Source organism: Dromaius novaehollandiae, unplaced genomic scaffold (genome assembly GCF_036370855.1).
Source record: "Dromaius novaehollandiae isolate bDroNov1 unplaced genomic scaffold, bDroNov1.hap1 HAP1_SCAFFOLD_32, whole genome shotgun sequence".
Lineage (NCBI taxonomy): Eukaryota > Metazoa > Chordata > Aves > Casuariiformes > Dromaiidae > Dromaius > Dromaius novaehollandiae.
This window is the reverse complement of record NW_026991447.1, coordinates 866,706-880,000: the sequence shown is the minus strand read 5'-3', so window position 1 is coordinate 880,000 and position 13,295 is coordinate 866,706. Positions and strand designations below refer to the sequence as shown.

General features: G+C 49.6%; 1 protein-coding gene across 1 annotated transcript; it reads left to right on the top strand.

The window, feature by feature from the left end:
- Window positions 1–863: 863 nt before the first annotated feature.
- LOC135326603 (olfactory receptor 6E1-like) lies at window positions 864–1,721 on the top strand. Its single transcript, XM_064504421.1, has one exon. The coding sequence runs from the start codon at window positions 864–866 to the stop codon at window positions 1,719–1,721; it is 858 nt and encodes a 285-aa protein (XP_064360491.1).
- Window positions 1,722–13,295: the final 11,574 nt, after the last annotated feature.

Sequence of the window (13,295 nt, the reverse complement as noted above, 5' to 3'; positions counted from 1 at the left end):
CTTAGTATTATTTGCTGTTGTGGTCATTCCAGATGCTTCCTATTGCAAATAATCAAAAGGAGAGAAGTTCTTTAAGATGCTGAGATTTTTCCCCTTCCCCTTCCCCTAAAGGGAAAGCAAGGCATTTAGGTCAGGACATTTAATAACAATGCTTCCTCAATGTTTCTGGAGAAAGAGAGAGGAAGAAGATGTGGAAGAAAGCAGGAGATTACAAGAGAGAGACTCGATATTAACTTGTTTTGAAATCAACAGCCTTACAGATGTTCCAAGTCAAAAAAGGCAAGTACTGAAAAGCAGAAGAAATAACTTTCAAAATACTTATCTAGGTGGATGACCTGGCATCTGTAGATAACAGTAAGTATTTTTGCTGGAAGATTAGTTTGGCTTTTGAAACACAGATGTGATGGATGTTTGAATTGGGCCAAAGTGAACTGGGAATTTCCCAGGCATGGCATGAAATAGTTCGCAACCTCTTTAAAATACTGTGCTCTTGAGAAAGAATCCTTTGTGAGTGATTGGAAAAGGTAGAAAGGAGACAGAAAAATCTCTGAGGACTCTAGCTGAAGTGCGAAACAGAGAAATCAAGGTGCCCTGAGGAGTTGAGAGGGATACTTCTGTCTGTGTTAACATAGGAAGCAAGGAAGGGAGCCAAGAAGGAAGGACAAACCCTCCCGCCCAGACTGTGTAATTCTCACACTCACTTCTTCATGCTCCAGCCTCAGCAGGGTGTACTGAAATTGGGCAAGGGAGCAGGAAATGAAACTGCAGTTGCTGAGTTCATTCTAGAGGGTTTCTCAGGGCTTGATCAAAGACTACAGCTGTTTCTCTCCCTGCTCCTTCTACTCATATACCTGACAACAGTGATGGGGAACACAACAATCATTTTCCTCGTGCATGTGGATCAGCGCCTGCAAACCCCTATGTACTTTTTCATCAGCAGTCTGGCATTCCTGGAAATCTGGTTTACATCCTCCACAACCATCACATTGCTGGCGACTTTGAGCTCTGGTAGGAGAACAATCTCCTTAAGCAGCTGCTTTGCCCAATCCTATTTCTATTTTGCCCTGGGTTGTACAGAGTTTGCTCTGCTTGTTGTCATGTCCTTTGACCGCTACGTTGCCATCTGCCAGCCTTTGCATTATGCTGCCATCATGAAGCAGCAGCTCTGCACCCACCTGGTTGTTGCTGCATGGGTCGTAGGCTTCACACTTGCGAGTTACCACCTGGTCCTGCTCTCAAAGCTGACTTTCTGTAGTCCCAACAAGATCCACCACTTTTTTTGTGACAACTCCCCCTTATTCAAGCTGTCCTGCTCTGACACCAGCCTGCTTTGGAAAGCAGACTCTATTTTGATATTGTTTGTAGTGCTGGGTTCCTTATGTCTAATCACGGTGTCCTACATGTGCATCTTCCGCTGTATTCTGCACATGCCAGCAGTGTCTGGGAGGAAGAAAGCTTTTGCTACGTGTTCTTCCCATCTCACCAGCTTAGCCATTGTATATGGAAGCTGCATTGTTCTCTATGCACGGCCCTCAGAAGATGTTTCCTTGGAGACCAACAGAGTTGTAGCTTTGCTGAACACTGTCCTGTACCCATTCTTAAACCCCTTCATCTACAGTCTCAGAAACAAGGCTGTGAAACTGGCCCTGAAGGAAGTCCTTGGCCGTGCGAAGGTTCGGCTTTTTCCCCAGCTATGGTGCTTCTCGGGACAGCAATTCTAACTATGTACCGTATATTATATCACACACATATATATGTAGCTACTAAATCCAGGTGCCTCAGGGCATTTATGTTCTCGTTGGACTGTAGTGTTGAAAGGAAGGAATGTGAATTGTGAGTCTTGGTTAGAGGGGGTTGTTATAAACAAAATCTAAAGAATATTAATAAAATGTTGAACACACACACTTCTTAGGACTGGGACATAGACTGCCAGTGCATGCTGACACAAGGAAGTTTCATAAGTCATCTCAGGAAATTTAGCTGAAAACTCTGGGCACAATGTCCAAGGGCTGTTGAGAAAAGCTCAAAACACCTTCTCTCCCTGAATAACAGAAGATGTTAAGCACGAAAATTAAGCTCAGACATTACAATGGGTTCAAATTCATTGGATTCAAATCCATAAAACACGTCTCAGATTCATTAGTGTGATGAAGACAGCCTCACTGATTTGCTAGTGAGAGCATGAAGACAATAGCTTTATTCATTCACTCTGGAGGGAGATTTCTTAAAAATTCATATTTTTATAACATACTGTCAGCATGTTCACTGCTAAAAGCTCTGCTTTAGCTCCACTGATGACTCTAGGATGCATTTTTCTGAAGGAAAAAAAAATCGTATCTCTTCTTGGATAATTAGGCATTTTCTACCTTCTTTTTCTTCCCTGAAGGAGTTTTTCATGATTGAGAATTATTTCAAATAAACCATGTATGCTTCTATCACACTTTTTTCTTCTTGTCCATCAATGAAATTTTATTTTTCTCCATCCATATCTTTACATGGCAAAGTGATGGGCAGAAGCATGTAGTATTGATAAAGGGAAACACATTTTAGAGAAATAATCAACACATGGAGATCCCTTTTTGTCCTTTTTCTTTTTTCTTTTTCTTTTTTTTTTTTTTTTTGCATTCCACAGGTGGGGAAAAAAAGGCACAGAGGAAGGGAAAGCATTGCCATTGTTTTACTCCTTTGCAGCTGTTTCGAATCAGCATTTCATTTTGTTAGGGCCTCTGAAGGGCAGCATTACTGTTAACAGCTTTTTTAAATGTTGTGTGTGAGCATCCCCTTTCCAAAGGGAATTCTACAAGGGCGAACTCTTTTCAGGAGAACCAGGTGCAGTTCATCTCTGCAGCCCGTCTCCTCACATGGGTCCCCAGGGAAGCTATGGCACGTTGGGTGACCAAAGCTCAGCCCAGCAGCGCACTTGGGCACTCTTGGGCAGCTCGGTCATCTTGCTCCGGGCTGGGTCCTTCGGAACCAGCGAAGGATGTGGTGGCCCTGGGTCTTCCCCTCTGGGCCCACAGCTCCACCAGAAACATGGGGTTAGGGTATGCAGGCAGACAACTAGGCTCTGGCTCGGAGTTGAGCTTAACTGACCAGGGCGTGAGAAACTAGTGGGTATGAGAAATGATTGGACGCTGCAGGGAACAGAAGGAGACCCTGCCAAGTTACAGACAGCACTGTGAGGGATGGCTGGATTTCAGTGATGGTTAAGGGAGACTTATGTGAGAAAAGGACAAGCTTCCCACATAACTGGCGTATTGGGGTCCTTTGGGGAGTAGACTCTTGCAGCACCAGCAGTACCGAGGTGACAATACCAGAAGCACCATATGAGCCAGAGGTTACCTAGCTAACAGTATCAGAAATATTAAACTTGAGTTCATAGGCAGTAGAACTGGGGTCAATGAAGAAAAGAATACTTAGAGATGGGCTGTTTATTTCAAAGGGAATGAAGCTGGAAAAAGGGAGGGATCAAGCTGGATCATGTCAAAAGCAGCATGGGAAAATGGAGGCAGAGGGAATAAAAGGGGCCAGTCACGTGTAAACAAGCTGCTGGCAAGTACACTTGTCTGGCCAAGCTATGTACCTGGTCTCTGCAGTGTAGCCTGCCATTATATTAAATCCTATTCCTAGCTATTTCTGTGTGAATGTGCTCTCTGTTCTGCATGAGTGCATGTGTGGAAGGCTTGCAGATGTCCAGGCAACCAGCTACCAGAGATACCTGTGCGAGGGTGCATGTAAGGTCCTACAAACTTTGAGTCTGATTAACTGGTGAGCAAGAACAGGACCAGGCCATTTGTGTTGTTCATGTTTATGAGCATTGCACACATCTCTGTGGTGCCTGTAAAGGTACTATGTCTGAGTTGATTTTTTTGGTGGTCGACCATGTCCATACAGAGTGTGTGTGTATGCCTCTTGGAAGTACATGCCCTGCCTCACTGCTGACAGGACCAACGAACAGAGAACTGCAGCAGCTGCCCTTCCAGCAGACCAGTTGACCTAGTCTGGGACTAGGATTGGATTCAGCCGCATCTAGACTCCTCTGAAGAGGAGTTTGGAAAGCAAGAAGGTCCTTTCTGAACCTCGTGACTCAACGGGAGGGTCTCCTTCGCGCACACTCCTTTAGACATGACCTGTTGACCAAGTCTGGGACTAGGATTGGATCCAGCCGCAACCAGGCTCCTCTGAAGAGGAGGCTGGAAAACAAGGGGGTCCTTTCTGAACCTTGTGACTCAACAGGAGGGCCTCCCTGACACTTTCAGCTGACTCTGTCCTCCGCACAGTAAATAACAGAGTGCAACTTGCCATCAAACCTCATTAAATCACTCTCTTATCTACGATTACACTTTGTTAAGTCACTGTCTTACTACAATAAAACATAGTGCTGCTTCTCTGCTACGAGTGAAGTGCATTACTGCACTCATCCACACCACAGGTACCCAGGGCTGTTCTTCAGAGCGACCTTGACAGGACAGAGAAATATGCTGCTGGGAAAAGCAAGGCCATGAAATATCCTGGTCTTGGGTGGCATAAGCCCCACGACAGGCAGAGCGGGGGCCAAGTCACTAGAGAGCACCTCTGCAGAAAAAGTCCTGGAGGTCCTGGGGACAAGCGGAGCAGTGTGCCCGGGCAGCAAGGCCAGCCCTGCACCTGGCTGTGTTAGCGGAGTGCAGGCAGCAGGGTGAGGGAAGGCATTGCTTCCCCGCGGCTCAGCGTGGGCGAGACCGTGTCTGGGCACAGGGTCCGATTTGGGCTCCCCAGTCCCAGACAGATGTAGACGCACTGGTGCGAGCCCAGCAGAGGACCCTGAGCTGGTGGGGAGCTGGAGCATGGGACCTATGAGGCAACACCAAGGCCGCTGGGTGTGTTGAGCTGGGAGAAGAGAAGGTGCAGGGGGATCTGGCTGCTGCCTGCAGCTGCTAAGGGCAGGGTGAGGAGAGGATGGAGCCAGAGCCTTTGTGAGGTTCCTGGGGCCAGGACGAGGGGCAAGGACACAAGGGGCAGCAGGGAAAATTCCCATGTGAGAGTGCCAAAAGCCTTTGAAGCCTAAGGGGGCTCCAACAGAGAGAGTCCGAGCTCTGCCAGGCCCTGCGAAACCCCCTCTGGCTGCCACCCCTTGCGGCAGGAGCTTGGAGCAGAGACCTCCAGAAGCCCCTTCCCACCCCAGCTGCTCTGGGACTGGTTGAACAGGTTTCTCTCCAGACCTGACTGGCTTCACTGGCATTGCCTGCACTAGCCTTTCTCTGCAGATTTACCTGACACCAAGTAGCACAGGCGGAAAAGCTTCCCAGGGTTTTATTCAAAGCAGGAAATGGCTGTCACCAACTAGGGTCTGTGCGGGCACGAGTGCTAGGAGACAAGAAGCATTTCTGTAGCACCCAGGACAGCGTCTCCGTTGCTCTTCCTCTCTGCTCTGCACCAGCCCCGATCTCAGGGGACCTGCCCGGCACTTGCACCTGCACACCGTTCCTCTCGCTGCCTCGTGACACAGTGGCAGCAGAAAGCTCTGCGCAGAGCCCGAAGTGCTGTGCTGAGCCATGAGGGCCATCGCCTGGGAGCAATTATTCTGGCAGGGTTTTCCTTCCCTTTCAGACTCCTTTTCTTTGGCACTCCAGCCACAGCTCTACCCTCTGTCTCTATCTCAACCCTAACCCTAACCGTTGTTGGCACTCAGCCAAGTCGAGGACGGTCATACGTGGTCCCTTGGAAAAGGCGGTCCCAGGACAATTGTTGTGGCAGGGTTTTCTTTCCCTTGGAGGCCCCTTTTCAGGGGCAGTCCAGCCACAGCTCTATGCTCTGTCTCTCTCTTGACCCTACCCCTAAGCCGAACCCTAACCCTAAGCCTAACCCTAACCCTAACTCTCGTGTATGCTGAGAGAAGTTGAGTGTAGTCATACGTGGTCCCTTGGAAAAGGTTGTCTCAGGACAATTATTCTGGCAGGGTTTTCCTTCCCTTGGAGGCCCCTTTTCAGGGGCAGTCCAGACACAGCTCTACACTCTGTCTCTCTCTCAAACCTAACCCTAATCCTAACCCTAACCTTAATCATAACCCTAATCCTAACTCTAACTGTCGTATGGGTGGAGGCAAGTCAAGGACAGCCATGAGTGGTCCCTTAGAAAAGGTGGTCCCAGGACAAGTGTTCTGGCAGGGTTTTCCTTGCATTGGAGGCTCCTTTTCGGAGGCACTCCAGCCACAGCTCTACGCTCTGTCTCTCTTTGAACCCTAACCCTAGCTCATGCTCAGTCAATATGAGGACAGGCATACATGGTCCCTTGAGAATGGTTGTCCCAGTACAATGGTTGTGGGCGGGTTTTCTTTGCCTCTCAGGCCCCTTTTCAGGGGCAGTCCAACCACGGCTCTATGCTCTGTCTCTCTCTCAACCCTAACCCTAAGCCTAACCCTAACCCTTGTTGGCACTCAGCCAATTTGAGGATGCACCTAAGTGGTGCCCTGGCAAAGGCGGTCCAAGGACCATTGCTCTGGCAGTGTTTTCCTTCCCTTTCAGGCCCCTTTTCAGGGGCAGGCCAGCCACAGCTCTACCTTCTGTCTCTATCTCAACCCTAACCCTAAACCTCCTGTAGGCTGAGGCAAGTCAAGGACAGTCATACGTGGTCCCTTGGAAAAGGTGGTGCCAGGACAATTGTTGTGGCAGGGTTTTCCTTCCCTTGAGGCCCCTTTTCAGGGGCAGTCCAGCCGCAGCTGTACACTCTGTCTCTCTCTGAACCCTAAACCTAACCCTGACCCTGACCGTAACCCTAAACCTAACTCTGACCCTAACCCTAACCCTAACCCCCACCTGAACCCTAACCCTAACCCTAACCCCCAACCCCTAATCCCTAACCCTATCCCCTAACCCTAACCCACTAACCCTAACCCTCAATCGTAACCCTAACCCCAACCGTAACAGCAACCCCAACAGCATTCCCAACTCTAACCCTAACCCTAACCCCTAACCTTAATCCCTAACCCTAAACCCTAACCCTCACCCTAACCCTTATCCTAACCCTCACCCTCACGCTAACCTAGACCATACCAAAAATCACTCGGAGGCACCTATACCACTCCAGAAGGCACTTGGAGGCACCTTTGCCACACCAAAAGGCACTCAGAGGCTCCTACACTGCTCCAAACAACATTCGGAGGCACTTAGACCTCACCAAAAGGCACTCAGAGGCCACTGGCCCACTCCAAAAGGCACTTGGGGGCCCCTACACTGCTCCAAAAGGCACTTGGGGGCCCCTGCACCACTCCAGAAGGCGCTCGGAGGCACCTGGAACCCTCAAAAAGGCCCTCAGATGCCCCTGCACCACTCCCAAAGGCACTCGGAGGCCTCAACGCCACTCCAAAAGACACTCGGTGGCACCTAGACCACACCAAAAAGCACTCAGAGGCACCTAGACCACTCCAAAAGGCACTCAGAGGTACCTGTACTGCTCCAAAAGGCACTCAGAGGCCCCTACACTGCTCCAAATGGCACTTGGAGGCCAGCAGCCCACTCCAAAAGGCACTCGGAGGCCCCTACACCATTCAAAAATGCACTTGGAGGCCCCTGGCCAGTTCCAAAAGGCCCTTGGAGGACCCTACATCGCTCCAAAAGGCACTCAGAGGCCCCAACGCCACTCCAAAAGGCACTCAGAGGCACCTAGACCACAGGGGCTCGACGGGGCTTGGGGGCGCTTCCCACCACGAGGGCGGCTCCCGGTGCAGAGCGTGGCTGCTGGCGGCAGTGCAGGTTGTGTCGGAGCAGGTTGGGGAGGGTCAGGACCGGGTGGGTGCTGTGGGCGGGCGGGCGGGCAGGAGCGAGCGCCGGGGGAGCCAGGGCTGGCGCAGCTCGGCTTGGCTCGGCCGCCTGGGAGGAAAGCTGTGCCAGGAGAGCCGTGGCCAGCGGCGGAGGGGCTGCTCGTGGCGCTGCTGGGCCAAGAAGGGGGGCCAGGGCCAAGGCGAGGGGCCAAGAGAGCGTGAGCACCAGCTGCCGTTGAGTGGGCCGAAGAGAGCTGCTGGGGGCGGCGGGCGGCGGGCAGCACTGCGGGCTGAGATGTTCCCGGGCGCAGGGCGCCCCGAGCACAGCAAAAATGCCGCTGTCTGGGGAAACACTTTTCCTCCCCAACACTTCCTGGAGGTTTGTTTTCATTCTCTGAGAATCCCTAGAGGCACAAGCAGAGCCGAAGAATAACAACCTCTGTTGCCTAATAGACCATGGAATAGGCAGTAGCACAGGGGACGCCAGAAAAACCGCCTGTCACCATTTGGACAAAGATGGTCAAGTTTTCCATTATTTTCTTTTGAGAGAGGCACTGGGATTACTGGGAAGACGTCCAGATGTGTGTAGGTCCAAAGGCACTGACAACCACTGGTCTCCTAAAAATACCAGGCACGAGACTTTCAGGCAATGCACATGGGAAAGGAAGGCCGAACACACTGATCTCAACAGATCATGTATGTATGCACAATATGTATGGAACAACAACAACAACAGATAGCCAGTAAGAAAGCTTAAAAGGATTTATATGAGATTTATGAATCTATTCTAGATATATATGTATGCATATACGCACAGCTCTATTTATATTCTATCTACAAGCTCTCTTTACTGAATTATGCACTGATGACAAGACAGCAAAGAAAGAAAAAGAATGGGGGAGTAGAAGCACGTTCCCTGTTACTGAGCATGGGAGAAGTTTTCAATTTCTTCCTTCATTTCCTAAAAAAGATAACAAAGAATAATCACCAACTAAACAAAGGCAAACTTGATAGAAGCTGGAATAGAAACATAAACATCCTGTAGTCAGCTGCTTTATATAAAACAAAAGTGCATACAAGTGTTGGCTGGCGCTATTTAGAAAGTACATGTGCTCCATCCATTGCAATGTCTTTGATCAGCTCCAGCTTTAAAGTTATCCTCAGGTGTGCAAAACAGAGTAGGACACAGAACGCACAGTCAGAACAGAGCACCTGTTCTCGCTCTTTTTGCAGTGTGGAAGAAGAGATCAAGACGAGCCAGGCTCGGGAGAAGAGATCTCCTCTTCTGAAGGCAAACCACAGAGGGACAGAGAAGTTTGCCTCCTCCCATGCACAAGCATCTCAAAGAGAAATGGGTTTGTGGCTCTTGAATCTCAAGACTGAATGTGTGGCCTATCTCAGCTGCCTCAAGGCTGGGCATGCCTGACTTGGGCCATGGTGGCCTCTGCAAGATCTCTGCTGAATTCTAGTAGCTCATACATGCTCTTGGACAAGAAGGCATCCGAGACTCTGAAGAATCAGGGGAAAGCCTGCCGAGGCAGAAATCTCCCTCCACGTGAAACTGAAGCTGCTCAAGCATGCTTGTCTACAAGAGATTGTGGTGGCACTAGAGAGACCTCTTCCGCTCCTGTTAGGCTGTGCCCTTCCTTTAGAAGTGTTCCAAAAGGGCAGGACCACTAAGCCTTCCCATGCTGGAGTGCCTGTGGGGGGAGAAGGGGAAGGGAAAGGGGAAACACTGAAACCAGCCCCCTTCTTTGGCATGCCCCTGCTGTTGCAAAAGAGGTTCCCAAGGAAAGCTATTCACAGACTCGAAGGTTCACAGCTTTGAAAGGGCTGTGTCGGTGGCACCATTGTCTTGTCTTGTCATTGTCAAGCTCCCGTTTGCCCCCCTGAAAGTGCCAGGAGTCATTGCAAACTGAACGAGGGCTTTGCAGTCTGGCCCAATGCCTTCCAGATGGAAGTCAGCAACTCGTATGTAACACAGACTACTAAGCAGGAAAGGGATGGAGAGTGACTAAGCAGAATAACTGCAGTGCACATGGAAGATGTGCAGAGCAGTGACAGGAAGTGCTGTGTCAACAAAGTACCTCTATTAACTGTGTTTTGTCATCATCTTGCCGATGGCGGTAAACACACTGGCTGAGCACCAGATGTAGTTTTTTGAGGTGGTGGATGTTGCAGTCCTTCATTGCCTCACTGACATTCAGCAGTTGCTGAAGAAAAAAGGGAGACAGTACAAGTTTACAATGGCATGAGATCTTTTGAATAGGCTCTCGATGTGTTCAGACACAAAAGAAAATAGTCCAACACAACTCGCATCCTCCTTTCTTCTATCACCAAATAAAAAAGGAGTGCTCCAACCCACCCTGAGACACATGCTGGCTTCCTTCTCAGCACGGGGTGAACATTTCCTCCTCTTCTCTGCTAGGCTCTCTGAGGGCGACGTGTTCCTCCTTCGCTTTCGTCTGCAGACAGCTGCACAGAGGCAGGAGAAAAAGCAAGCCAAAGCATTACCTAAGCAGGTCTGTCTGCAAAATCTAGCATTGTGAGAGGGACTGGAGTACCATTGTGCTGGCTCACTACATACATGTGTTGAGGGAGAGAGGGCAGCAAGTGAAGGGGGTCAATTTGTTATTAGAATTGAAAAGCACAAGAACTGGTTAGGTGATATCAAGCACAAAAGAATCCTCCTCAAGTTTCTGAGGAGAAAGAAGAAAAAAGAAAAGAAAAGAAAAGAAAAGAAAAGAAAAGAAAAGAAAAGAAAAGAAAAGAAAAGAAAAGAAAAGAAAAGAAAAGAAAAGGGAAGAGAAGAGAAGAGAAGAGAAGAGAAGAGAAGAGAAGAGAAGAGAAGAGAAGAGAAGAGAAGAGAAGAGAAGAGAAGAGAAGAGAAGAGAAGAGAAAAGGAACTTGCCACTAGAGAGGGGTGTATTGGAAGCTCCAGGCACCGCTGGCCATGTCTCATCCCCTTGCTCCTCAAGCTGCCTCTCTTCCTCCTCTGTCAGCAGTCGAGGCTCGGGTGGTGATGCCACAGGCAGGACTTCCAGTGCCTGACAAGCTTCAGTCAACCAGAAAAGGTTAGCCAAGTGATGGTACTCAGATACCAGCAGAGTAAACATTCATGCCAGGAAATCGATTACCAAAGCAAATGCCGAATGGCTGCTAAGCTACAGATAGCAAAGCTGTGTTTGCAGAATAGCCTCACCTGCTTTTTTTTGTGCTGCAGCAGGTTTAGCAGCTTGGGGAACAAGCAAGTCCTCAAAAAACTTTCTCCTTTCCTGCTTGCCAGGTGACTGGACGTTGAAAACTTCTCCATAAAGCTCAGAAAACAACACTTGTACCTGGGGTGGGAGGAGAAAAGACAGTGCAGCCCTAAGGCCCGCCCCGCCCCCAAATTTGTCTTCTACTCCAAAAAGATGAATACCTTTTTCCATGAAGCTGAGGAATGCTTTGAACAAGGGAGAGACTAGAACAAGTTTGCTTCCTGGCCTTAAAGGCGAGATTATAGTGGGTCAGCCCAGCAATCTAGGGCATCTTCTTTAAGGAACCCCTCTAGGATTAAAGCTCCGTGAAGCGACCCTAGGTTCCAGTGCTCCCAGGGAGGACACTGGCCATCTCCGAGGCTGCCTGTTTTGGATTTACTTGCCTTGCTGCCCTTCAGTTTGAAGCCTTGTGGCAACTGCAGAGGGAAGAGATGCCAGCAGGGTGCCCTAGTGATACTGGTGTTGAATGGAGGGATGAATTAAGAGGAGACTGGAAAAGGCCAGAAAAGCAGTGAGAGAAATACCTCTTGCGGGAGATCTGCATGGCAAACATCCGAGGTAGCGAGCAACAGCACTGGAGCATATGCTGGAATGCGCTCGAGTAATGTTGTGAGCGTAGCTCTCAAGGTGACTCCAGCAGCCTCCCACCAGACATGGATACGTGGAATATAAATGATGCTCGGTGCTGTCCTCTGGGCTTCTCGGATCAACTGGTAAAAAGGAAGTTCGGAGAAGACTCTTGAACCGGGGAGCAGAAGCTGCTCATGAGCAACAATGTATCAATCAAAGTTGCCTCCAAAACCACATGGCACAAAGACCAAGTGTCCAAACAAGCCACCAAGAATAAGGTAACATTTCTGCTTGGACCCAGCTCCTTGGACATAGCTACACGGCGAGAGGCAGACCTGAACCTCTGCCCGATTTCCAAATTGCTTAGATGTCAGCTAACTCCCCCAGAGCTTCGCCCCTGGGTGCAAGTAGCAGTGCGCTTGAAAAGCAGGCCCAGCCCTTCAGCAGGGTCCCACATGAGCCTGGGGCCACTGCTACACCACTCAGTTTCCAGCTGAGGGAGGGCTTGTATGCAAGTGAGTGTGGAGCAGAGGCTGAACAAACACAGGCCTAGGTGAAAGGGTGAGAGCAGAGCCCCAGAAAGAAGCCTGCCTATCATTCCAAATGTCAAGGTTCAGTGCGTAAGAGGTGAACAACCTGCAGCCAGTCTGAAAGGCTCTCTCGCTCACAGCTGACCATCTCATTTCCAGAGGATCCTTCAGAGCAGATTACTTGCTCTGTACTGTCAGTAATTGCCCAGCTACGAAGAATGCTCATAGTTATCAGCAAGTGTATTCTCGCCTCTTCCCTGTGGTATGACGAGAGAAAAGAATGGCTTTTCTTTCCCCCCAAACCTGGGTTGCATTTCAGTATTCTAAAGAAGGAGGCTAGAGAAAGGGCATGACATGCAGTCAGGCTGATGCACAGGTGCCTCCTGGGAGCAACAGAGTCTGAAGAGGCAAAGGAAACAGCTCTGGAGAGCCCACTGTCAGCAGCAGCAGCTCTTGCCATGAAGAGGGGTTTATCAAGAGCATCTTGGAGCTCCCTGAGCTGCTAGCAACATCCTTACTGTTTAACTTGGAATGGAAAAGATGCTCGTGCACAACATCCTTCTTCTCCATTGTTCAGTGTACAAGAAAAGTGTTCTTTTGGTGTGAAATAAACACCACAGAAAGCAGAGGAAAGCCAGGCCATGGCCATTAACCCCGTGAAGTCTGCCTACGTCCCCTGAGTCTCTTCATCCTGTGAGATTGCAGAGAGAAGAGGTACCTGTGCACATCTCTCTTCGGGTGAGGTGCTGCTAGCAAAGAGAACCGGCAGGTCCAGCACATGAACTGCAAACCTCTCCAGCGCGTGTATTAGCGCAGGTGCCAAGTGAGAACTTTGCCCGTATCCAGGCTCTCCAGCGATTAAGAACCTGGGCCTGTGACATGTTGGCTGGCAACAAGCACTGCTAGGAGCATAACTGCAAAACAAGAAGTTTACAAAGAAAACAATCAAGACACAGATGTTAAAGGTGTCTTTCTTTGTCCAGCACACACCAGTCAGGCTCTCTTCCCCCCCCGCCCCCCAACATGAGGCACTTATGTTCAGCATGTCCTGACTGAGCAGCCTTGAGGTCTCTGCATTGGTCAGGTTTAGGTGCAGGTGGTCAACTGGAAATGCAGAAGGTGGTCAGGAAGGAGCAGAACAACCCTTCTGAGAAAACAAATGCCGTGGGCTCTGAAAGGCCTTAGCTGTATCTAAGG